Source organism: Leptosomus discolor, chromosome Z, assembly GCF_034619465.1.
Source record: "Leptosomus discolor isolate bLepDis1 chromosome Z, bLepDis1.hap2, whole genome shotgun sequence".
NCBI lineage: Eukaryota > Metazoa > Chordata > Aves > Leptosomiformes > Leptosomidae > Leptosomus > Leptosomus discolor.
In genome coordinates this window covers 84,214,968-84,237,470 of record NC_141419.1, presented here as the reverse complement: position 1 = coordinate 84,237,470, position 22,503 = coordinate 84,214,968, and the positions used below count along the sequence as shown (strand labels likewise).

The 22,503-nt window shown below is 64.9% G+C and overlaps 7 protein-coding genes across 12 annotated transcripts in view; 6 read left to right on the top strand and 1 right to left on the bottom strand.

Annotated features, from left to right (window-relative positions):
* UBAP2 (ubiquitin associated protein 2) overlaps positions 1-22,503 on the bottom strand; it is a 113,610-nt gene that overhangs the window by 39,658 nt on the left and 51,449 nt on the right. For 4 of the 6 annotated variants that reach the window (XM_086480309.1, XM_086480310.1, XM_086480307.1 and 1 more), the window contains 2 exons: positions 21,434-21,525; positions 20,583-20,633 (listed from right to left, as the gene is read on the bottom strand). In XM_086480309.1, coding sequence (XP_086336435.1) covers positions 20,583-20,633; positions 21,434-21,525 — 143 coding nt within the window. The remainder of the gene's footprint in view (positions 1-20,582; positions 20,634-21,433; positions 21,526-22,503) is intronic. The other 2 variants (XM_086480308.1, XM_086480311.1) reach the window with 1 other exon arrangement.
* LOC147413363 (interferon-like) lies at positions 1,637-2,233 on the top strand. Its single transcript, XM_086479661.1, has one exon. It carries the CDS (start codon positions 1,637-1,639, stop codon positions 2,231-2,233), a length of 597 nt encoding a protein of 198 aa, XP_086335787.1.
* LOC147413362 (interferon-like) lies at positions 4,629-5,226 on the top strand. Its single transcript, XM_086479884.1, is given in 2 exon segments — positions 4,629-4,721; positions 4,723-5,226. Coding segments are annotated over 2 exon segments (597 nt in total).
* LOC147413361 (interferon-like) lies at positions 7,622-8,218 on the top strand. The gene has a single exon (XM_086479881.1). The coding sequence runs from the start codon at positions 7,622-7,624 to the stop codon at positions 8,216-8,218; it is 597 nt and encodes a 198-aa protein (XP_086336007.1).
* On the top strand, positions 10,614-11,210 carry LOC147413360 (interferon-like). The gene has a single exon (XM_086479880.1). It carries the CDS (start codon positions 10,614-10,616, stop codon positions 11,208-11,210), a length of 597 nt encoding a protein of 198 aa, XP_086336006.1.
* On the top strand, positions 13,603-14,199 carry LOC147413359 (interferon-like). The gene has a single exon (XM_086479879.1). It carries the CDS (start codon positions 13,603-13,605, stop codon positions 14,197-14,199), a length of 597 nt encoding a protein of 198 aa, XP_086336005.1.
* LOC147413358 (interferon-like) lies at positions 16,616-17,218 on the top strand. The gene has a single exon (XM_086479660.1). The coding sequence runs from the start codon at positions 16,616-16,618 to the stop codon at positions 17,216-17,218; it is 603 nt and encodes a 200-aa protein (XP_086335786.1).

Genomic DNA, 22,503 nt, shown 5'->3' with positions numbered 1-22,503 from the left:
GCCCAAGCACTCCAACGCGTCGCCCGGACAGGCGGCGGCTGCCCCCGCCCCGCCAACGCTCAAGGGCACGGTGGACGGCGCTCTGAGCAACCTCAGCGACTTGAAGACGGCCCAGCTCCTGGCCGGCGGCTTGCCCCGCGGCACCCTCGCAAGGTCCCTCCCCACCCAAACCGTTCCAGCGTTCCGTCAAGGACAGGCACGGCACGCCGCGCCTCCCTTCGCATCGCTTCCCCTGCTCTCCACACCTCACGCGTTCCTCGCCACAACGCGCCGCCAAACGCCCGGCAGCACCAGCTCGGCCACGGCAGCCCGCACAAGCTCCCGCCAGGGACCTCCAACGTCAGCCTCCCGCCGTAGCTGCCGCGACGGCCCCTACCGACGCCAAACCAGCCCCCACGGGCCAGCGCCCCAAGCACACCACCCACCAACGCAACGCTGCCCGACCAGACCACGGCTCCCTGCCCGACGCCGCCCGGCCACCCCCACCACCGCCACCCCACGCACACGCTTCCCCTGCTCCAACAGCTTTCACAAAACACGGGGCAGCCTCTCTCGCACCAGCACAACACGACCCTCCCCCTCGGAAGGCACCCGAAAACTTTAGCCACCGCAACCTCCGCCGCCTCCTCCTCTTCCCACTACACCTCTACAACCACCTCCGCGGGCTCAGCTCCACCTCCGCAGCGCTCGGCGACACCCCTCCTCTAGGGCCGCAGGGCCTCAGGCCAGCCCACACGCAAGGCCCTTCGCTTACGGGCGCCATGTTCTTCTTTGCTCTCCAGACACCTCGGGCCAGGAGGCACAGGAAACCCACCGCCACTTCGCTACAGGGCCACACGCCTGCGACCCAACGCCGCCGCCGCCGCCGCCGCGGCAGCAGCGCCGGCAGCAAAACTCTTCCCTTCTTCCTCTTCCTTTTTCCCCCTGCCCGCCTTCCCCGTTCTCATCGCCTTCCAACACAGGAGCTGGGGCAGCCCCGGCCGACAACACAGCCGCTGCTCAAGGGCCCACCGCCGGGGCCACCTCCTCGCAAGCCACCCCCAGGGCCTCGCTCCGCCAGGGGGCTCCCCACGCTCTGCCAAGTGACACCACTTCACAACCCTTCCCCGGGCGCAAAGGAAAGCCCGGCCAAGATGAAAACAAAGGCCAGCCACAAGCGAAAGGAAAACCCACCGCAGCCAAGCCCAGGGCATCGCCGACCGAGAAGGCACGCGGGCGGGCGGGCGGGCAGGAAGCGAGGGGAACTTCAGCCGCAGAAAAGAGGCACCCCAGCTCGCCCTGCAGCCAGCAGGGAAACCCGAACACACCTCCCCGCCACAGCTGCCCCCAAGGGCCCTGCCCCAGCGCTTTCGCATCCCCCGCCGCTCCGCCACCACACGCAGCCTCCCCCCAACAAAGCACCGCCACCGCCCTCCCCACGCACGCCCGCCCCACCAACGCACTTCCCCAAGACCACCGCAGCCACCGGCCAAAACCGAAAACCGCAGCCGGAAACTCGCCGCAATCAGAAAGCGAGGAAGGGAAAGCGCCCGCACCACATAAAGCCGGCCGCCCGGCACCACCCCAAGCACAGCGCCCGCCCGCACCGCCACGCAGCCTCACCAGCCTCCTGCCCAGCACCTCCCACGCACCCACCATGCCTGCGCCCGCCACCCCACGGCCCCGCCTGCGCCACGGCGCCCCGCCGCTCCCGCTCCTCCTGACGGCTCTCGCCGCCGCCGCCGCCACCGCCGCCGCCACCGCCTGCCACCCCCTGCGGCCCCGCGACGCCACCTTCCCCTGGGACAGCCTCCAGCTCCTCCAGGCCATGGCTCCCAGCCCGCCGCAGCCCTGCCACCACCACCACGCGCCCTTCCCCTTCCCCGACACCCTCCTCCGCACCCCCCACCCGCAACAAGCCGCCGCCACCGCACGACGCATCCTCCAGCACCTCTTCGCCACCCTCAACGCCTCCACCACCCCCCAGCACTGGGACGCCCACGCGCGCCACCACCTCCTCAACAACCTCCACCACTACATCCACCACCTCGACCAATGCCTCACGGACAACGGCACGCTCTTCGCCAGCCAAGGGCCCCGCCACCTGCTGCTCCGCATCAACAAATACTTCGCCGACATCCACCGCTTCCTCCGCGCCCACAACCACAGCGCCTGCGCCTGGGACCACGTCCGCCTCGAGGCTCGCGCCTGCTTCCAGCGCCTCCACAACCTCACCCGCACCACCAACCACTAGCCCCACCGCCCCGCACCGCACCGCCCCGCGCGCCCCCACCCCCCTCGCGCCCTCCGCCTCCCGCCGCTCGGCCTCTCCTTACACAACTCCCTCTATTTATTACGGGGACAACGGGGTTTAGCTATTTATTCACCTATTTATTTCACACAAAATAAAAGACCTCCTGCAAAAACACTGACCGTGCCTCTTCTCTCACAAGCACACGAGCCAGCCTCTGGGGCGGGGGGGGGGAAGACACCTCCGCTCAACGCCTCCTCCAAGCCCCGCTCCCAACGGGGCTCTGCGCGCCCCCTGCCCGCCCTTCGCTTTGCCGCCTCCCCAACGAGCCACTTGCCCCCACCTCTTGGCAAAACCCCTGACGGCCCGTAGCCACCGGCACCACCGGCGCCTCTTCGGCCCTTCTCTCCTCAACACCTTCCACCTCCCAGACCGCTTGCCAAACACGGCGCATCGGCTCCGCACTCCGCAGGACCAGCAACGCACCCGCACCTCTTGCGCAGGCCCTCCACAAAGACAGAGCGCCACCAAAGCCACCGGAGCCTTGCAACACCTCTCCCACAAAGACAGGCTCGGGGTTCTGCCGCCCCCGCAAGACACGCCTCCGCGCAGACCTTACGGCGGCCTCAAGGGGGCTCAGGAGAAACACGGGGACAGACGCTCTCGCAGGGCCTCTGGCCGCAGGACAGCGGGGACCGCGCCTGAGCGACGAGGCGCCACGTTCACACTAGCCACCAGCAGGGCACCTTTCCGCAGGACGGTGCCCAAGCACTCCAACGCGTCGCCCGGACAGGCGGCGGCTGCCCCCGCCCCGCCAACGCTCAAGGGCACGGTGGACGGCGCTCTGAGCAACCTCAGCGACTTGAAGACGGCCCAGCTCCTGGCCGGCGGCTTGCCCCGCGGCACCCTCGCAAGGTCCCTCCCCACCCAAACCGTTCCAGCGTTCCGTCAAGGACAGGCACGGCACGCCGCGCCTCCCTTCGCATCGCTTCCCCTGCTCTCCACACCTCACGCGTTCCTCGCCACAACGCGCCGCCAAACGCCCGGCAGCACCAGCTCGGCCACGGCAGCCCGCACAAGCTCCCGCCAGGGACCTCCAACGTCAGCCTCCCGCCGTAGCTGCCGCGACGGCCCCTACCGACGCCAAACCAGCCCCCACGGGCCAGCGCCCCAAGCACACCACCCACCAACGCAACGCTGCCCGACCAGACCACGGCTCCCTGCCCGACGCCGCCCGGCCACCCCCACCACCGCCACCCCACGCACACGCTTCCCCTGCTCCAACAGCTTTCACAAAACACGGGGCAGCCTCTCTCGCACCAGCACAACACGACCCTCCCCCTCGGAAGGCACCCGAAAACTTTAGCCACCGCAACCTCCGCCGCCTCCTCCTCTTCCCACTACACCTCTACAACCACCTCCGCGGGCTCAGCTCCACCTCCGCAGCGCTCGGCGACACCCCTCCTCTAGGGCCGCAGGGCCTCAGGCCAGCCCACACGCAAGGCCCTTCGCTTACGGGCGCCATGTTCTTCTTTGCTCTCCAGACACCTCGGGCCAGGAGGCACAGGAAACCCACCGCCACTTCGCTACAGGGCCACACGCCTGCGACCCAACGCCGCCGCCGCCGCCGCCGCGGCAGCAGCGCCGGCAGCAAAACTCTTCCCTTCTTCCTCTTCCTTTTTCCCCCTGCCCGCCTTCCCCGTTCTCATCGCCTTCCAACACAGGAGCTGGGGCAGCCCCGGCCGACAACACAGCCGCTGCTCAAGGGCCCACCGCCGGGGCCACCTCCTCGCAAGCCACCCCCAGGGCCTCGCTCCGCCAGGGGGCTCCCCACGCTCTGCCAAGTGACACCACTTCACAACCCTTCCCCGGGCGCAAAGGAAAGCCCGGCCAAGATGAAAACAAAGGCCAGCCACAAGCGAAAGGAAAACCCACCGCAGCCAAGCCCAGGGCATCGCCGACCGAGAAGGCACGCGGGCGGGCGGGCGGGCAGGAAGCGAGGGGAACTTCAGCCGCAGAAAAGAGGCACCCCAGCTCGCCCTGCAGCCAGCAGGGAAACCCGAACACACCTCCCCGCCACAGCTGCCCCCAAGGGCCCTGCCCCAGCGCTTTCGCATCCCCCGCCGCTCCGCCACCACACGCAGCCTCCCCCCAACAAAGCACCGCCACCGCCCTCCCCACGCACGCCCGCCCCACCAACGCACTTCCCCAAGACCACCGCAGCCACCGGCCAAAACCGAAAACCGCAGCCGGAAACTCGCCGCAATCAGAAAGCGAGGAAGGGAAAGCGCCCGCACCACATAAAGCCGGCCGCCCGGCACCACCCCAAGCACAGCGCCCGCCCGCACCGCCACGCAGCCTCACCAGCCTCCTGCCCAGCACCTCCCACGCACCCACCATGCCTGCGCCCGCCACCCCACGGCCCCGCCTGCGCCACGGCGCCCCGCCGCTCCCGCTCCTCCTGACGGCTCTCGCCGCCGCCGCCGCCACCCGCCGCCGCCACCGCCTGCCACCCCCTGCGGCCCCGCGACGCCACCTTCCCCTGGGACAGCCTCCAGCTCCTCCAGGCCATGGCTCCCAGCCCGCCGCAGCCCTGCCACCACCACCACGCGCCCTTCCCCTTCCCCGACACCCTCCTCCGCACCCCCCACCCGCAACAAGCCGCCGCCACCGCACGACGCATCCTCCAGCACCTCTTCGCCACCCTCAACGCCTCCACCACCCCCCAGCACTGGGACGCCCACGCGCGCCACCACCTCCTCAACAACCTCCACCACTACATCCACCACCTCGACCAATGCCTCACGGACAACGGCACGCTCTTCGCCAGCCAAGGGCCCCGCCACCTGCTGCTCCGCATCAACAAATACTTCGCCGACATCCACCGCTTCCTCCGCGCCCACAACCACAGCGCCTGCGCCTGGGACCACGTCCGCCTCGAGGCTCGCGCCTGCTTCCAGCGCCTCCACAACCTCACCCGCACCACCAACCACTAGCCCCACCGCCCCGCACCGCACCGCCCCGCGCGCCCCCACCCCCCTCGCGCCCTCCGCCTCCCGCCGCTCGGCCTCTCCTTACACAACTCCCTCTATTTATTACGGGGACAACGGGGTTTAGCTATTTATTCACCTATTTATTTCACACAAAATAAAAGACCTCCTGCAAAAACACTGACCGTGCCTCTTCTCTCACAAGCACACGAGCCAGCCTCTGGGGCGGGGGGGGGGAAGACACCTCCGCTCAACGCCTCCTCCAAGCCCCGCTCCCAACGGGGCTCTGCGCGCCCCCTGCCCGCCCTTCGCTTTGCCGCCTCCCCAACGAGCCACTTGCCCCCACCTCTTGGCAAAACCCCTGACGGCCCGTAGCCACCGGCACCACCGGCGCCTCTTCGGCCCTTCTCTCCTCAACACCTTCCACCTCCCAGACCGCTTGCCAAACACGGCGCATCGGCTCCGCACTCCGCAGGACCAGCAACGCACCCGCACCTCTTGCGCAGGCCCTCCACAAAGACAGAGCGCCACCAAAGCCACCGGAGCCTTGCAACACCTCTCCCACAAAGACAGGCTCGGGGTTCTGCCGCCCCCGCAAGACACGCCTCCGCGCAGACCTTACGGCGGCCTCAAGGGGGCTCAGGAGAAACACGGGGACAGACGCTCTCGCAGGGCCTCTGGCCGCAGGACAGCGGGGACCGCGCCTGAGCGACGAGGCGCCACGTTCACACTAGCCACCAGCAGGGCACCTTTCCGCAGGACGGTGCCCAAGCACTCCAACGCGTCGCCCGGACAGGCGGCGGCTGCCCCCGCCCCGCCAACGCTCAAGGGCACGGTGGACGGCGCTCTGAGCAACCTCAGCGACTTGAAGACGGCCCAGCTCCTGGCCGGCGGCTTGCCCCGCGGCACCCTCGCAAGGTCCCTCCCCACCCAAACCGTTCCAGCGTTCCGTCAAGGACAGGCACGGCACGCCGCGCCTCCCTTCGCATCGCTTCCCCTGCTCTCCACACCTCACGCGTTCCTCGCCACAACGCGCCGCCAAACGCCCGGCAGCACCAGCTCGGCCACGGCAGCCCGCACAAGCTCCCGCCAGGGACCTCCAACGTCAGCCTCCCGCCGTAGCTGCCGCGACGGCCCCTACCGACGCCAAACCAGCCCCCACGGGCCAGCGCCCCAAGCACACCACCCACCAACGCAACGCTGCCCGACCAGACCACGGCTCCCTGCCCGACGCCGCCCGGCCACCCCCACCACCGCCACCCCACGCACACGCTTCCCCTGCTCCAACAGCTTTCACAAAACACGGGGCAGCCTCTCTCGCACCAGCACAACACGACCCTCCCCCTCGGAAGGCACCCGAAAACTTTAGCCACCGCAACCTCCGCCGCCTCCTCCTCTTCCCACTACACCTCTACAACCACCTCCGCGGGCTCAGCTCCACCTCCGCAGCGCTCGGCGACACCCCTCCTCTAGGGCCGCAGGGCCTCAGGCCAGCCCACACGCAAGGCCCTTCGCTTACGGGCGCCATGTTCTTCTTTGCTCTCCAGACACCTCGGGCCAGGAGGCACAGGAAACCCACCGCCACTTCGCTACAGGGCCACACGCCTGCGACCCAACGCCGCCGCCGCCGCCGCCGCGGCAGCAGCGCCGGCAGCAAAACTCTTCCCTTCTTCCTCTTCCTTTTTCCCCCTGCCCGCCTTCCCCGTTCTCATCGCCTTCCAACACAGGAGCTGGGGCAGCCCCGGCCGACAACACAGCCGCTGCTCAAGGGCCCACCGCCGGGGCCACCTCCTCGCAAGCCACCCCCAGGGCCTCGCTCCGCCAGGGGGCTCCCCACGCTCTGCCAAGTGACACCACTTCACAACCCTTCCCCGGGCGCAAAGGAAAGCCCGGCCAAGATGAAAACAAAGGCCAGCCACAAGCGAAAGGAAAACCCACCGCAGCCAAGCCCAGGGCATCGCCGACCGAGAAGGCACGCGGGCGGGCGGGCGGGCAGGAAGCGAGGGGAACTTCAGCCGCAGAAAAGAGGCACCCCAGCTCGCCCTGCAGCCAGCAGGGAAACCCGAACACACCTCCCCGCCACAGCTGCCCCCAAGGGCCCTGCCCCAGCGCTTTCGCATCCCCCGCCGCTCCGCCACCACACGCAGCCTCCCCCCAACAAAGCACCGCCACCGCCCTCCCCACGCACGCCCGCCCCACCAACGCACTTCCCCAAGACCACCGCAGCCACCGGCCAAAACCGAAAACCGCAGCCGGAAACTCGCCGCAATCAGAAAGCGAGGAAGGGAAAGCGCCCGCACCACATAAAGCCGGCCGCCCGGCACCACCCCAAGCACAGCGCCCGCCCGCACCGCCACGCAGCCTCACCAGCCTCCTGCCCAGCACCTCCCACGCACCCACCATGCCTGCGCCCGCCACCCCACGGCCCCGCCTGCGCCACGGCGCCCCGCCGCTCCCGCTCCTCCTGACGGCTCTCGCCGCCGCCGCCGCCACCGCCGCCGCCACCGCCTGCCACCCCCTGCGGCCCCGCGACGCCACCTTCCCCTGGGACAGCCTCCAGCTCCTCCAGGCCATGGCTCCCAGCCCGCCGCAGCCCTGCCACCACCACCACGCGCCCTTCCCCTTCCCCGACACCCTCCTCCGCACCCCCCACCCGCAACAAGCCGCCGCCACCGCACGACGCATCCTCCAGCACCTCTTCGCCACCCTCAACGCCTCCACCACCCCCCAGCACTGGGACGCCCACGCGCGCCACCACCTCCTCAACAACCTCCACCACTACATCCACCACCTCGACCAATGCCTCACGGACAACGGCACGCTCTTCGCCAGCCAAGGGCCCCGCCACCTGCTGCTCCGCATCAACAAATACTTCGCCGACATCCACCGCTTCCTCCGCGCCCACAACCACAGCGCCTGCGCCTGGGACCACGTCCGCCTCGAGGCTCGCGCCTGCTTCCAGCGCCTCCACAACCTCACCCGCACCACCAACCACTAGCCCCACCGCCCCGCACCGCACCGCCCCGCGCGCCCCCACCCCCCTCGCGCCCTCCGCCTCCCGCCGCTCGGCCTCTCCTTACACAACTCCCTCTATTTATTACGGGGACAACGGGGTTTAGCTATTTATTCACCTATTTATTTCACACAAAATAAAAGACCTCCTGCAAAAACACTGACCGTGCCTCTTCTCTCACAAGCACACGAGCCAGCCTCTGGGGCGGGGGGGGGGAAGACACCTCCGCTCAACGCCTCCTCCAAGCCCCGCTCCCAACGGGGCTCTGCGCGCCCCCTGCCCGCCCTTCGCTTTGCCGCCTCCCCAACGAGCCACTTGCCCCCACCTCTTGGCAAAACCCCTGACGGCCCGTAGCCACCGGCACCACCGGCGCCTCTTCGGCCCTTCTCTCCTCAACACCTTCCACCTCCCAGACCGCTTGCCAAACACGGCGCATCGGCTCCGCACTCCGCAGGACCAGCAACGCACCCGCACCTCTTGCGCAGGCCCTCCACAAAGACAGAGCGCCACCAAAGCCACCGGAGCCTTGCAACACCTCTCCCACAAAGACAGGCTCGGGGTTCTGCCGCCCCCGCAAGACACGCCTCCGCGCAGACCTTACGGCGGCCTCAAGGGGGCTCAGGAGAAACACGGGGACAGACGCTCTCGCAGGGCCTCTGGCCGCAGGACAGCGGGGACCGCGCCTGAGCGACGAGGCGCCACGTTCACACTAGCCACCAGCAGGGCACCTTTCCGCAGGACGGTGCCCAAGCACTCCAACGCGTCGCCCGGACAGGCGGCGGCTGCCCCCGCCCCGCCAACGCTCAAGGGCACGGTGGACGGCGCTCTGAGCAACCTCAGCGACTTGAAGACGGCCCAGCTCCTGGCCGGCGGCTTGCCCCGCGGCACCCTCGCAAGGTCCCTCCCCACCCAAACCGTTCCAGCGTTCCGTCAAGGACAGGCACGGCACGCCGCGCCTCCCTTCCCATCGCTTCCCCTGCTCTCCACACCTCACGCGTTCCTCGCCACAACGCGCCGCCAAACGCCCGGCAGCACCAGCTCGGCCACGGCAGCCCGCACAAGCTCCCGCCAGGGACCTCCAACGTCAGCCTCCCGCCGTAGCTGCCGCGACGGCCCCTACCGACGCCAAACCAGCCCCCACGGGCCAGCGCCCCAAGCACACCACCCACCAACGCAACGCTGCCCGACCAGACCACGGCTCCCTGCCCGACGCCGCCCGGCCACCCCCACCACCGCCACCCCACGCACACGCTTCCCCTGCTCCAACAGCTTTCACAAAACACGGGGCAGCCTCTCTCGCACCAGCACAACACGACCCTCCCCCTCGGAAGGCACCCGAAAACTTTAGCCACCGCAACCTCCGCCGCCTCCTCCTCTTCCCACTACACCTCTACAACCACCTCCGCGGGCTCAGCTCCACCTCCGCAGCGCTCGGCGACACCCCTCCTCTAGGGCCGCAGGGCCTCAGGCCAGCCCACACGCAAGGCCCTTCGCTTACGGGCGCCATGTTCTTCTTTGCTCTCCAGACACCTCGGGCCAGGAGGCACAGGAAACCCACCGCCACTTCGCTACAGGGCCACACGCCTGCGACCCAACGCCGCCGCCGCCGCCGCCGCGGCAGCAGCGCCGGCAGCAAAACTCTTCCCTTCTTCCTCTTCCTTTTTCCCCCTGCCCGCCTTCCCCGTTCTCATCGCCTTCCAACACAGGAGCTGGGGCAGCCCCGGCCGACAACACAGCCGCTGCTCAAGGGCCCACCGCCGGGGCCACCTCCTCGCAAGCCACCCCCAGGGCCTCGCTCCGCCAGGGGGCTCCCCACGCTCTGCCAAGTGACACCACTTCACAACCCTTCCCCGGGCGCAAAGGAAAGCCCGGCCAAGATGAAAACAAAGGCCAGCCACAAGCGAAAGGAAAACCCACCGCAGCCAAGCCCAGGGCATCGCCGACCGAGAAGGCACGCGGGCGGGCGGGCGGGCAGGAAGCGAGGGGAACTTCAGCCGCAGAAAAGAGGCACCCCAGCTCGCCCTGCAGCCAGCAGGGAAACCCGAACACACCTCCCCGCCACAGCTGCCCCCAAGGGCCCTGCCCCAGCGCTTTCGCATCCCCCGCCGCTCCGCCACCACACGCAGCCTCCCCCCAACAAAGCACCGCCACCGCCCTCCCCACGCACGCCCGCCCCACCAACGCACTTCCCCAAGACCACCGCAGCCACCGGCCAAAACCGAAAACCGCAGCCGGAAACTCGCCGCAATCAGAAAGCGAGGAAGGGAAAGCGCCCGCACCACATAAAGCCGGCCGCCCGGCACCACCCCAAGCACAGCGCCCGCCCGCACCGCCACGCAGCCTCACCAGCCTCCTGCCCAGCACCTCCCACGCACCCACCATGCCTGCGCCCGCCACCCCACGGCCCCGCCTGCGCCACGGCGCCCCGCCGCTCCCGCTCCTCCTGACGGCTCTCGCCGCCGCCGCCGCCACCGCCGCCGCCACCGCCTGCCACCCCCTGCGGCCCCGCGACGCCACCTTCCCCTGGGACAGCCTCCAGCTCCTCCAGGCCATGGCTCCCAGCCCGCCGCAGCCCTGCCACCACCACCACGCGCCCTTCCCCTTCCCCGACACCCTCCTCCGCACCCCCCACCCGCAACAAGCCGCCGCCACCGCACGACGCATCCTCCAGCACCTCTTCGCCACCCTCAACGCCTCCACCACCCCCCAGCACTGGGACGCCCACGCGCGCCACCACCTCCTCAACAACCTCCACCACTACATCCACCACCTCGACCAATGCCTCACGGACAACGGCACGCTCTTCGCCAGCCAAGGGCCCCGCCACCTGCTGCTCCGCATCAACAAATACTTCGCCGACATCCACCGCTTCCTCCGCGCCCACAACCACAGCGCCTGCGCCTGGGACCACGTCCGCCTCGAGGCTCGCGCCTGCTTCCAGCGCCTCCACAACCTCACCCGCACCACCAACCACTAGCCCCACCGCCCCGCACCGCACCGCCCCGCGCGCCCCCACCCCCCTCGCGCCCTCCGCCTCCCGCCGCTCGGCCTCTCCTTACACAACTCCCTCTATTTATTACGGGGACAACGGGGTTTAGCTATTTATTCACCTATTTATTTCACACAAAATAAAAGACCTCCTGCAAAAACACTGACCGTGCCTCTTCTCTCACAAGCACACGAGCCAGCCTCTGGGGCGGGGGGGGGGAAGACACCTCCGCTCAACGCCTCCTCCAAGCCCCGCTCCCAACGGGGCTCTGCGCGCCCCCTGCCCGCCCTTCGCTTTGCCGCCTCCCCAACGAGCCACTTGCCCCCACCTCTTGGCAAAACCCCTGACGGCCCGTAGCCACCGGCACCACCGGCGCCTCTTCGGCCCTTCTCTCCTCAACACCTTCCACCTCCCAGACCGCTTGCCAAACACGGCGCATCGGCTCCGCACTCCGCAGGACCAGCAACGCACCCGCACCTCTTGCGCAGGCCCTCCACAAAGACAGAGCGCCACCAAAGCCACCGGAGCCTTGCAACACCTCTCCCACAAAGACAGGCTCGGGGTTCTGCCGCCCCCGCAAGACACGCCTCCGCGCAGACCTTACGGCGGCCTCAAGGGGGCTCAGGAGAAACACGGGGACAGACGCTCTCGCAGGGCCTCTGGCCGCAGGACAGCGGGGACCGCGCCTGAGCGACGAGGCGCCACGTTCACACTAGCCACCAGCAGGGCACCTTTCCGCAGGACGGTGCCCAAGCACTCCAACGCGTCGCCCGGACAGGCGGCGGCTGCCCCCGCCCCGCCAACGCTCAAGGGCACGGTGGACGGCGCTCTGAGCAACCTCAGCGACTTGAAGACGGCCCAGCTCCTGGCCGGCGGCTTGCCCCGCGGCACCCTCGCAAGGTCCCTCCCCACCCAAACCGTTCCAGCGTTCCGTCAAGGACAGGCACGGCACGCCGCGCCTCCCTTCCCATCGCTTCCCCTGCTCTCCACACCTCACGCGTTCCTCGCCACAACGCGCCGCCAAACGCCCGGCAGCACCAGCTCGGCCACGGCAGCCCGCACAAGCTCCCGCCAGGGACCTCCAACGTCAGCCTCCCGCCGTAGCTGCCGCGACGGCCCCTACCGACGCCAAACCAGCCCCCACGGGCCAGCGCCCCAAGCACACCACCCACCAACGCAACGCTGCCCGACCAGACCACGGCTCCCTGCCCGACGCCGCCCGGCCACCCCCACCACCGCCACCCCACGCACACGCTTCCCCTGCTCCAACAGCTTTCACAAAACACGGGGCAGCCTCTCTCGCACCAGCACAACACGACCCTCCCCCTCGGAAGGCACCCGAAAACTTTAGCCACCGCAACCTCCGCCGCCTCCTCCTCTTCCCACTACACCTCTACAACCACCTCCGCGGGCTCAGCTCCACCTCCGCAGCGCTCGGCGACACCCCTCCTCTAGGGCCGCAGGGCCTCAGGCCAGCCCACACGCAAGGCCCTTCGCTTACGGGCGCCATGTTCTTCTTTGCTCTCCAGACACCTCGGGCCAGGAGGCACAGGAAACCCACCGCCACTTCGCTACAGGGCCACACGCCTGCGACCCAACGCCGCCGCCGCCGCCGCGGCAGCAGCGCCGGCAGCAAAACTCTTCCCTCCTTCCTCTTCCTTCTTCCCCCTGCCCGCCTTCCCCGTTCTCATCGCCTTCCAACACAGGAGCTGGGGCAGCCCCGGCCGACAACACAGCCGCTGCTCAAGGGCCCACCGCCGGGGCCACCTCCTCGCAAGCCACCCCCAGGGCCTCGCTCCGCCAGGGGGCTCCCCACGCTCTGCCAAGTGACACCACTTCACAACCCTTCCCCGGGCGCAAAGGAAAGCCCGGCCAAGATGAAAACAAAGGCCAGCCACAAGCGAAAGGAAAACCCACCGCAGCCAAGCCCAGGGCATCGCCGACCGAGAAGGCACGCGGGCGGGCGGGCGGGCAGGAAGCGAGGGGAACTTCAGCCGCAGAAAAGAGGCACCCCAGCTCGCCCTGCAGCCAGCAGGGAAACCCGAACACACCTCCCCGCCACAGCTGCCCCCAAGGGCCCTGCCCCAGCGCTTTCGCATCCCCCGCCGCTCCGCCACCACACGCAGCCTCCCCCCAACAAAGCACCGCCACCGCCCTCCCCACGCACGCCCGCCCCACCAACGCACTTCCCCAAGACCACCGCAGCCACCGGCCAAAACCGAAAACCGCAGCCGGAAACTCGCCGCAATCAGAAAGCGAGGAAGGGAAAGCGCCCGCACCACATAAAGCCGGCCGCCCGGCACCACCCCAAGCACAGCGCCCGCCCGCACCGCCACGCAGCCTCACCAGCCTCCTGCCCAGCACCTCCCACGCACCCACCATGCCTGCGCCCGCCACCCCACGGCCCCGCCTGCGCCACGGCGCCCCGCCGCTCCCGCTCCTCCTGACGGCTCTCGCCGCCGCCGCCGCCACCGCCGCCGCCACCGCCTGCCACCCCCTGCGGCCCCGCGACGCCACCTTCCCCTGGGACAGCCTCCAGCTCCTCCAGGCCATGGCTCCCAGCCCGCCGCAGCCCTGCCACCACCACCACGCGCCCTTCCCCTTCCCCGACACCCTCCTCCGCACCCCCCACCCGCAACAAGCCGCCGCCACCGCACGACGCATCCTCCAGCACCTCTTCGCCACCCTCAACGCCTCCACCACCCCCCAGCACTGGGACGCCCACGCGCGCCACCACCTCCTCAACAACCTCCACCACTACATCCACCACCTCGACCAATGCCTCACGGACAACGGCACGCTCTTCGCCAGCCAAGGGCCCCGCCACCTGCTGCTCCGCATCAACAAATACTTCGCCGACATCCACCGCTTCCTCCGCGCCCACAACCACAGCGCCTGCGCCTGGGACCACGTCCGCCTCGAGGCTCGCGCCTGCTTCCAGCGCCTCCACAACCTCACCCGCACCACCAACCACTAGCCCCACCGCCCCGCACCGCACCGCCCCGCACCGCACCGCCCCGCGCGCCCCCACCCCCCTCGCGCCCTCCGCCTCCCGCCGCTCGGCCTCTCCTTACACAACTCCCTCTATTTATTACGGGGACAACGGGGTTTAGCTATTTATTCACCTATTTATTTCACACAAAATAAAAGACCTCCTGCAAAAACACTGACCGTGCCTCTTCTCTCACAAGCACACGAGCCAGCCTCTGGGGCGGGGGGGGGGAAGACACCTCCGCTCAACGTCTCCTCCAAGCCCCGCTCCCAACGGGGCTCTGCGCGCCCCCTGCCCGCCCTTCGCTTTGCCGCCTCCCCAACGAGCCACTTGCCCCCACCTCTTGGCAAAACCCCTGACGGCCCGTAGCCACCGGCACCACCGGCGCCTCTTCGGCCCTTCTCTCCTCAACACCTTCCACCTCCCAGACCGCTTGCCAAACACGGCGCATCCGCTCCGCACTCCGCAGGACCAGCAACGCACCCGCACCTCTTGCGCAGGCCCTCCACAAAGACAGAGCGCCACCAAAGCCACCGGAGCCTTGCAACACCTCTCCCACAAAGACAGGCTCGGGGTTCTGCCGCCCCCGCAAGACACGCCTCCGCGCAGACCTTACGGCGGCCTCAAGGGGGCTCAGGAGAAACACGGGGACAGACGCTCTCGCAGGGCCTCTGGCCGCAGGACAGCGGGGACCGCGCCTGAGCGACGAGGCGCCACGTTCACACTAGCCACCAGCAGGGCACCTTTCCGCAGGACGGTGCCCAAGCACTCCAACGCGTCGCCCGGACAGGCGGCGGCTGCCCCCGCCCCGCCAACGCTCAAGGGCACGGTGGACGGCGCTCTGAGCAACCTCAGCGACTTGAAGACGGCCCAGCTCCTGGCCGGCGGCTTGCCCCGCGGCACCCTCGCAAGGTCCCTCCCCACCCAAACCGTTCCAGCGTTCCGTCAAGGACAGGCACGGCACGCCGCGCCTCCCTTCCCATCGCTTCCCCTGCTCTCCACACCTCACGCGTTCCTCGCCACAACGCGCCGCCAAACGCCCGGCAGCACCAGCTCGGCCGCGGCAGCCCGCACAAGCTCCCGCCAGGGACCTCCAACGTCAGCCTCCCGCCGTAGCTGCCGCGACGGCCCCTACCGACGCCAAACCAGCCCCCACGGGCCAGCGCCCCAAGCACACCACCCACCAACGCAACGCTGCCCGACCAGACCACGGCTCCCTGCCCGACGCCGCCCGGCCACCCCCACCACCGCCACCCCACGCACACGCTTCCCCTGCTCCAACAGCTTTCACAAAACACGGGGCAGCCTCTCTCGCACCAGCACAACACGACCCTCCCCCTCGGAAGGCACCCGAAAACTTTAGCCACCGCAACCTCCGCCGCCTCCTCCTCTTCCCACTACACCTCTACAACCACCTCCGCGGGCTCAGCTCCACCTCCGCAGCGCTCGGCGACACCCCTCCTCTAGGGCCGCAGGGCCTCAGGCCAGCCCACACGCAAGGCCCTTCGCTTACGGGCGCCATGTTCTTCTTTGCTCTCCAGACACCTCGGGCCAGGAGGCACAGGAAACCCACCGCCACTTCGCTACAGGGCCACACGCCTGCGACCCAACGCCGCCGCCGCCGCCGCCGCCGCCGCGGCAGCAGCGCCGGCAGCAAAACTCTTCCCTTCTTCCTCTTCCTTTTTCCCCCTGCCCGCCTTCCCCGTTCTCATCGCCTTCCAACACAGGAGCTGGGGCGGCCCCGGCCGACAACACAGCCGCTGCTCAAGGGCCCACCGCCGGGGCCACCTCCTCGCAAGCCACCCCCAGGGCCTCGCTCCGCCAGGGGGCTCCCCACGCTCTGCCAAGTGACACCACTTCACAACCCTTCCCCGGGCGCAAAGGAAAGCCCGGCCAAGATGAAAACAAAGGCCAGCCACAAGCGAAAGGAAAACCCACCGCAGCCAAGCCCAGGGCATCGCCGACCGAGAAGGCACGCGGGCGGGCGGGCGGGCAGGAAGCGAGGGGAACTTCAGCCGCAGAAAAGAGGCACCCCAGCTCGCCCTGCAGCCAGCAGGGAAACCCGAACACACCTCCCCGCCACAGCTGCCCCCAAGGGCCCTGCCCCAGCGCTTTCGCATCCCCCGCCGCTCCGCCACCACACGCAGCCTCCCCCCAACAAAGCACCGCCACCGCCCTCCCCACGCACGCCCGCCCCACCAACGCACTTCCCCAAGACCACCGCAGCCACCGGCCAAAACCGAAAACCGCAGCCGGAAACTCGCCGCAATCAGAAAGCGAGGAAGGGAAAGCGCCCGCACCACATAAAGCCGGCCGCCCGGCACCACCCCAAGCACAGCGCCCGCCCGCACCGCCACGCAGCCTCACCAGCCTCCTGCCCAGCACCTCCCACGCACCCACCATGCCTGCGCCCGCCACCCCACGGCCCCGCCTGCGCCACGGCGCCCCGCCGCTCCCGCTCCCGCTCCTCCTGACGGCTCTCGCCGCCGCCGCCGCCACCGCCGCCGCCACCGCCTGCCACCCCCTGCGGCCCCGCGACGCCACCTTCCCCTGGGACAGCCTCCAGCTCCTCCAGGCCATGGCTCCCAGCCCGCCGCAGCCCTGCCACCACCACCACGCGCCCTTCCCCTTCCCCGACACCCTCCTCCACACCCCCCACCCGCAACAAGCCGCCGCCACCGCACGACGCATCCTCCAGCACCTCTTCGCCACCCTCAACGCCTCCACCACCCCCCAGCACTGGGACGCCCACGCGCGCCACCACCTCCTCAACAACCTCCACCACTACATCCACCACCTCGACCAATGCCTCACGGACAACGGCACGCTCTTCGCCAGCCAAGGGCCCCGCCACCTGCTGCTCCGCATCAACAAATACTTCGCCGACATCCACCGCTTCCTCCGCGCCCACAACCACAGCGCCTGCGCCTGGGACCACGTCCGCCTCGAGGCTCGCGCCTGCTTCCAGCGCCTCCACAACCTCACCCGCACCACCAACCACTAGCCCCACCGCCCCGCACCGCACCGCCCCGCGCGCCCCCACCCCCCTCGCGCCCTCCGCCTCCCGCCGCTCGGCCTCTCCTTACACAACTCCCTCTATTTATTACGGGGACAACGGGGTTTAGCTATTTATTCACCTATTTATTTCACACAAAATAAAAGACCTCCTGCAAAAACACTGACCGTGCCTCTTCTCTCACAAGCACACGAGCCAGCCTCTGGGGCGGGGGGGGGGAAGACACCTCCGCTCAACGCCTCCTCCAAGCCCCGCTCCCAACGGGGCTCTGCGCGCCCCCTGCCCGCCCTTCGCTTTGCCGCCTCCCCAACGAGCCACTTGCCCCCACCTCTTGGCAAAACCCCTGACGGCCCGTAGCCACCGGCACCACCGGCGCCTCTTCGGCCCTTCTCTCCTCAACACCTTCCACCTCCCAGACCGCTTGCCAAACACGGCGCATCCGCTCCGCACTCCGCAGGACCAGCAACGCACCCGCACCTCTTGCGCAGGCCCTCCACAAAGACAGAGCGCCACCAAAGCCACCGGAGCCTTGCAACACCTCTCCCACAAAGACAGGCTCGGGGTTCTGCCGCCCCCGCAAGACACGCCTCCGCGCAGACCTTACGGCGGCCTCAAGGGGGCTCAGGAGAAACACGGGGACAGACGCTCTCGCAGGGCCTCTGGCCGCAGGACAGCGGGGACCGCGCCTGAGCGACGAGGCGCCACGTTCACACTAGCCACCAGCAGGGCACCTTTCCGCAGGACGGTGCCCAAGCACTCCAACGCGTCGCCCGGACAGGCGGCGGCTGCCCCCGCCCCGCCAACGCTCAAGGGCACGGTGGACGGCGCTCTGAGCGACCTCAGCGACTTGAAGACGGCCCAGCTCCTGGCCGGCGGCTTGCCCCGCGGCACCCTCGCAAGGTCCCTCCCCACCCAAACCGTTCCAGCGTTCCGTCAAGGACAGGCACGGCACGCCGCGCCTCCCTTCCCATCGCTTCCCCTGCTCTCCACACCTCACGCGTTCCTCGCCACAACGCGCCGCCAAACGCCCGGCAGCACCAGCTCGGCCGCGGCAGCCCGCACAAGCTCCCGCCAGGGACCTCCAACGTCAGCCTCCCGCCGTAGCTGCCGCGACGGCCCCTACCGACGCCAAACCAGCCCCCACGGGCCAGCGCCCCAAGCACACCACCCACCAACGCAACGCTGCCCGACCAGACCACGGCTCCCTGCCCGACGCCGCCCGGCCACCCCCACCACCGCCACCCCACGCACACGCTTCCCCTGCTCCAACAGCTTTCACAAAACACGGGGCAGCCTCTCTCGCACCAGCACAACACGACCCTCCCCCTCGGAAGGCACCCAAAAACTTTAGCCACCGCAACCTCCGCCGCCTCCTCCTCTTCCCACTACACCTCTACAACCACATTTAACCAATTAAAAACATTACTCTTCAAGAGTATTTGCAGCTGAAGGAAGATGTCAGTATAGTTGATAGAAACAACTCCACAGACACAATAGTGTAGAAGGATGGGGAGGAATTGGTCCAGGAGTTGGAGATTCCCATGCAGCCCATGGTGAAACAGGCTTTCCCTTTCCACCAATGGACGTCCACAGTGGATCAGAGATCCATCTGCAGCCCTGTAGGACCCCCCACCAAAGCATACGGGTGTCCAAAAGAGGCTGTGAGCCCATGTCAGTCCCGCACTGGAGCAGGTTCCTGGCAGGACCTGTGGCCCCAAGGAGAGAGGAACTCACAGTGGAGCACATTTGCTGGCAGTACTTGTGGCCCCGTGGAGTACCCACGTTGGAGTAGTCTGCTCCTGAAGGTCTACACCCCGTGGAAGGGACCCATGCCGGAGCAACATGTGAGGAATTCCAGCCCATGGGAAGGACTCACATTGGAGAAGTTTATGGAGGACTGTCTCTTGTGAGAGGGGACCCCACACTAGAGCAGAGGAAGACCGTGATGACCCCTCTCCCCTAGTAGGAAGGAGCAATAGAGGCAACATGTAATGAACTGACCACAACTCCCATTCCCCGTCCCCCTGTGCTGCTGTCGGGGAGGAGGTAGATAAAATTGGGATTTAAGTTGAGCCCGGGAAGAAGGAAGGGGTTGGGGTAAGGTGTTTTAAGATTTGATTTTTATTTCTCCTTACCCTTCTCCAATTTGATTAGTAATAAATTAAACTTATCTCCTGAAGTCGAGTCTGTTTTGCCCATGATATTAACTGGTGAGTGATCTCTCCCTGTTCTTATTCTGACCCACATTATATTTTCTTCTCTCCCCTGTCCAGCTGAGGAGCAGGCTGATAGATGGGCTTTGGCGGGCACCTGGCATCCAGCCAGAGTCAAAGCAACAGACCATGTCTCTCCTGGACCCAGAACTACAGATATTTTGTTATTTTGTTTCTCTGAAAACAATCTCATTCACTTCAATTGACAATTCTTCCAAGGATCATGTTTTCATCAGGTAGTTAAAATCTTCAATAAATGCACTCAACTTTGGTTTTTTAATTCAGGATGTGTAGCTGGACAGGGTTTTCCCTGGGAGACCCCTGCACTCACCTTTGACTATCTGACTCTGGCTGTCCCCAAACTCCACATGGAAGACCTGGTACTAACTTGGGCCTTTAATTATGGCATTCATCCAGGGATACTGCTTTGCCAGATCCCTTCTCATTGCTCCATTTCTGCCTCTACAGACACATTACAACACTTAATCCTATGACTTTTCGCAGTTACATACTACCGAACTTTCTCTCCAAGATCCTTACTAGCTATCTGAAAACAAAATTCTTTACCTTTTGCAACCTAGGCTGAGGCTTTGTGTGAATCTGATTGGAAGCTCAGTGTCCCATACACCATTTACATTCTGGATCCAGGTAAGGAAGAAAACCTCATATACTCTTCCCATCCTGCAGCTCACCTGTATTTGTTGCTGTGATGCATATGCAAAGATCTCCACTACGAGCACCTCCAAAACCTGCCAGATGTGCCTCCTGGCTGCCAATTTGTGTACTTGCTGTTCAACCCTACTTCTTGGTATAAGAAAGCATTCACACTGAGGTTTCAACTACTTTTGACAAGATGTCCTATTGCTGCTACAACAATTAAAATTTCTTCACTCAAAAGCACAGAGAACACTTGTTTCTATTTAAAGAATTTGCAGATAGACAAATGCACAATGTAACAGTTGGTCTATATCAATTTATACCACCTAGAGAGACCGTTTGTGGATATTTAAAAAAAACACAGAGTCTAGAACATAAAGATAAGCTCTTGATCACCATTAAATGAATCAACTTGTGCTGGACAAGCGACCAACGCTGAAGATAACTTGTTTAAAATTAAATAAACGAAGCCATTTACTTACCATTGGCAGCCTGGACTGAAGCATCTGGAGATCATCATAACCATAAATCTGCTTAAAGACAAATACAAATACAACATCGTTATAACACCTTTCTCTGATGCTGACCAATTTGGGGCTTTAAACAGAATTTGACCTAGGCCCAGTGTATTTTGAAGGTGTACAGCTATACTTTGCATTATGCCATCATGGCACACCATAGCATTTTAAGGCTAGTGAAGTGAAGATTTTAACAGCTTGTCACTCTGATGTTGCTTCTTGGTGAATAGCAGTCCTCTGAGAAGAGTCTGATCTTCAACACTGTTTTCACAGATGCATCATTCATCAATTTGAGAATAACAGGAATTAAGATTTGATGACTAGACCACAAAGCAACCTATGGTATACCCTTGCATTCAGTGTAATACAGAAAGATTAGCATGAAGTTTCTGATTCAAAAAACAGGTAACCAAAAACATGCTGATCCTGGTCAGACATCAAAAGGCTATGTGCAACCTACCAAAGTATGACAGTCAGGACATATGGCATACTGGAACCATGACGACAGTAAATCTATTCCAGCAACACAAACTTGAATGAGTCTAATTTTACTCAAAGGGGATAAAACCTGATACCACTGAAAGCTACAGCAACATGCATGTTTAGCTTCAACAGCAGCCAATCAGGTCTGTACCAACAGTTCTGCAGTTCACTATCAACAGTAAACCCCCAATGAATATATTTCATATACTCTTCAGCACTTGGACAAAAATTCCAAGAGCAACATGTGCCAACAGAAGTGCCTCGACACAGACAGCAGGGCCCACTTGCACCAAGGGTTACAAATCAAGGACAGGAACCATTAAACTGCTTACTGGGTAGGCAGGCAGAAGTCCTCCAGGTCCCACAATATACTGGTTGTGCAACAAGGGTGGTACGCCTTGGGGCAGGTTTGGGGGTGCTTTGCCTGTAGAATCAAAATACAGACACTTTAACAAGCCTTTAGAAAAGAAAAGGCTTCAGCATTGAGACAAGATAGCTCACAAGCCCTGGTGGCTGCACTGTCATAGCTTGTAAAGAGCAGAACTACAAAGAATAATTTCTTGCTGTTGATGAAAATGCTCAGAACAGCCTGAAGAGTTTAACCATGCCTCAAGGAAGAGAAAGCATATGCTACTTCGACTGATAACAGTCCCATTAGAGAACAGTCTGATTTTGTCCTTTACTTGTCCAAGAGAATTACAAGAATTATAGAACTTCTCCTTTCCTCAGTCCTCTCCTGAAGGCAAAATTTAGGCATTGTTCTCTATCTGAGAGAGCAAATTCTCTCCTTTCATTTTCTACTCTGTCAACACATTTCCCCTTATCACCTGCAATAGATTGGAAAGCACTAAATATGACCAGCATACTTTCTGTGGGCAACTTATTTCAGCTGCAAATAGCAAAGATAAGAAGACTGAAACAGTTTCAGTTGCCTCCATGAAGCAGCGCTAGGAAGCAGAAGAGTAAAAAAACCACACTTTGGCCAGTCATCAGATGCTTCATTTACAAGGCATGGGAACAAGAAATCCTTCTCTAAGTAAGTTTGATCTTAACATTCACTTCCCTACGTAGGATTTCCTTTTGGCAGTTTGGGTTGATTAGAGAAGGGAGAATTTAGCATTGCTTCCACTTCACTGCAAGAAGCCTCTCCACCTTCTCTCTCTGTGGACCCTTTTTCTGAAGTGCTATTTGCTGTGGAATGACGCAGACATCAGATGCTTTCCTGCTTTATGTAGATGTGGCAGTAGGGATGTCGCATATGATAATGAGGACACTGCAGTATATTTTTGATACTGCCAAATGAATTCAAGTCACAGAGAAGACTGAAATTAAAGCTAACGTGAACCCACACTCAAGGGCTGACCACAACCTGGAATACAAACTGGGCGAACCTCCTAGCCCA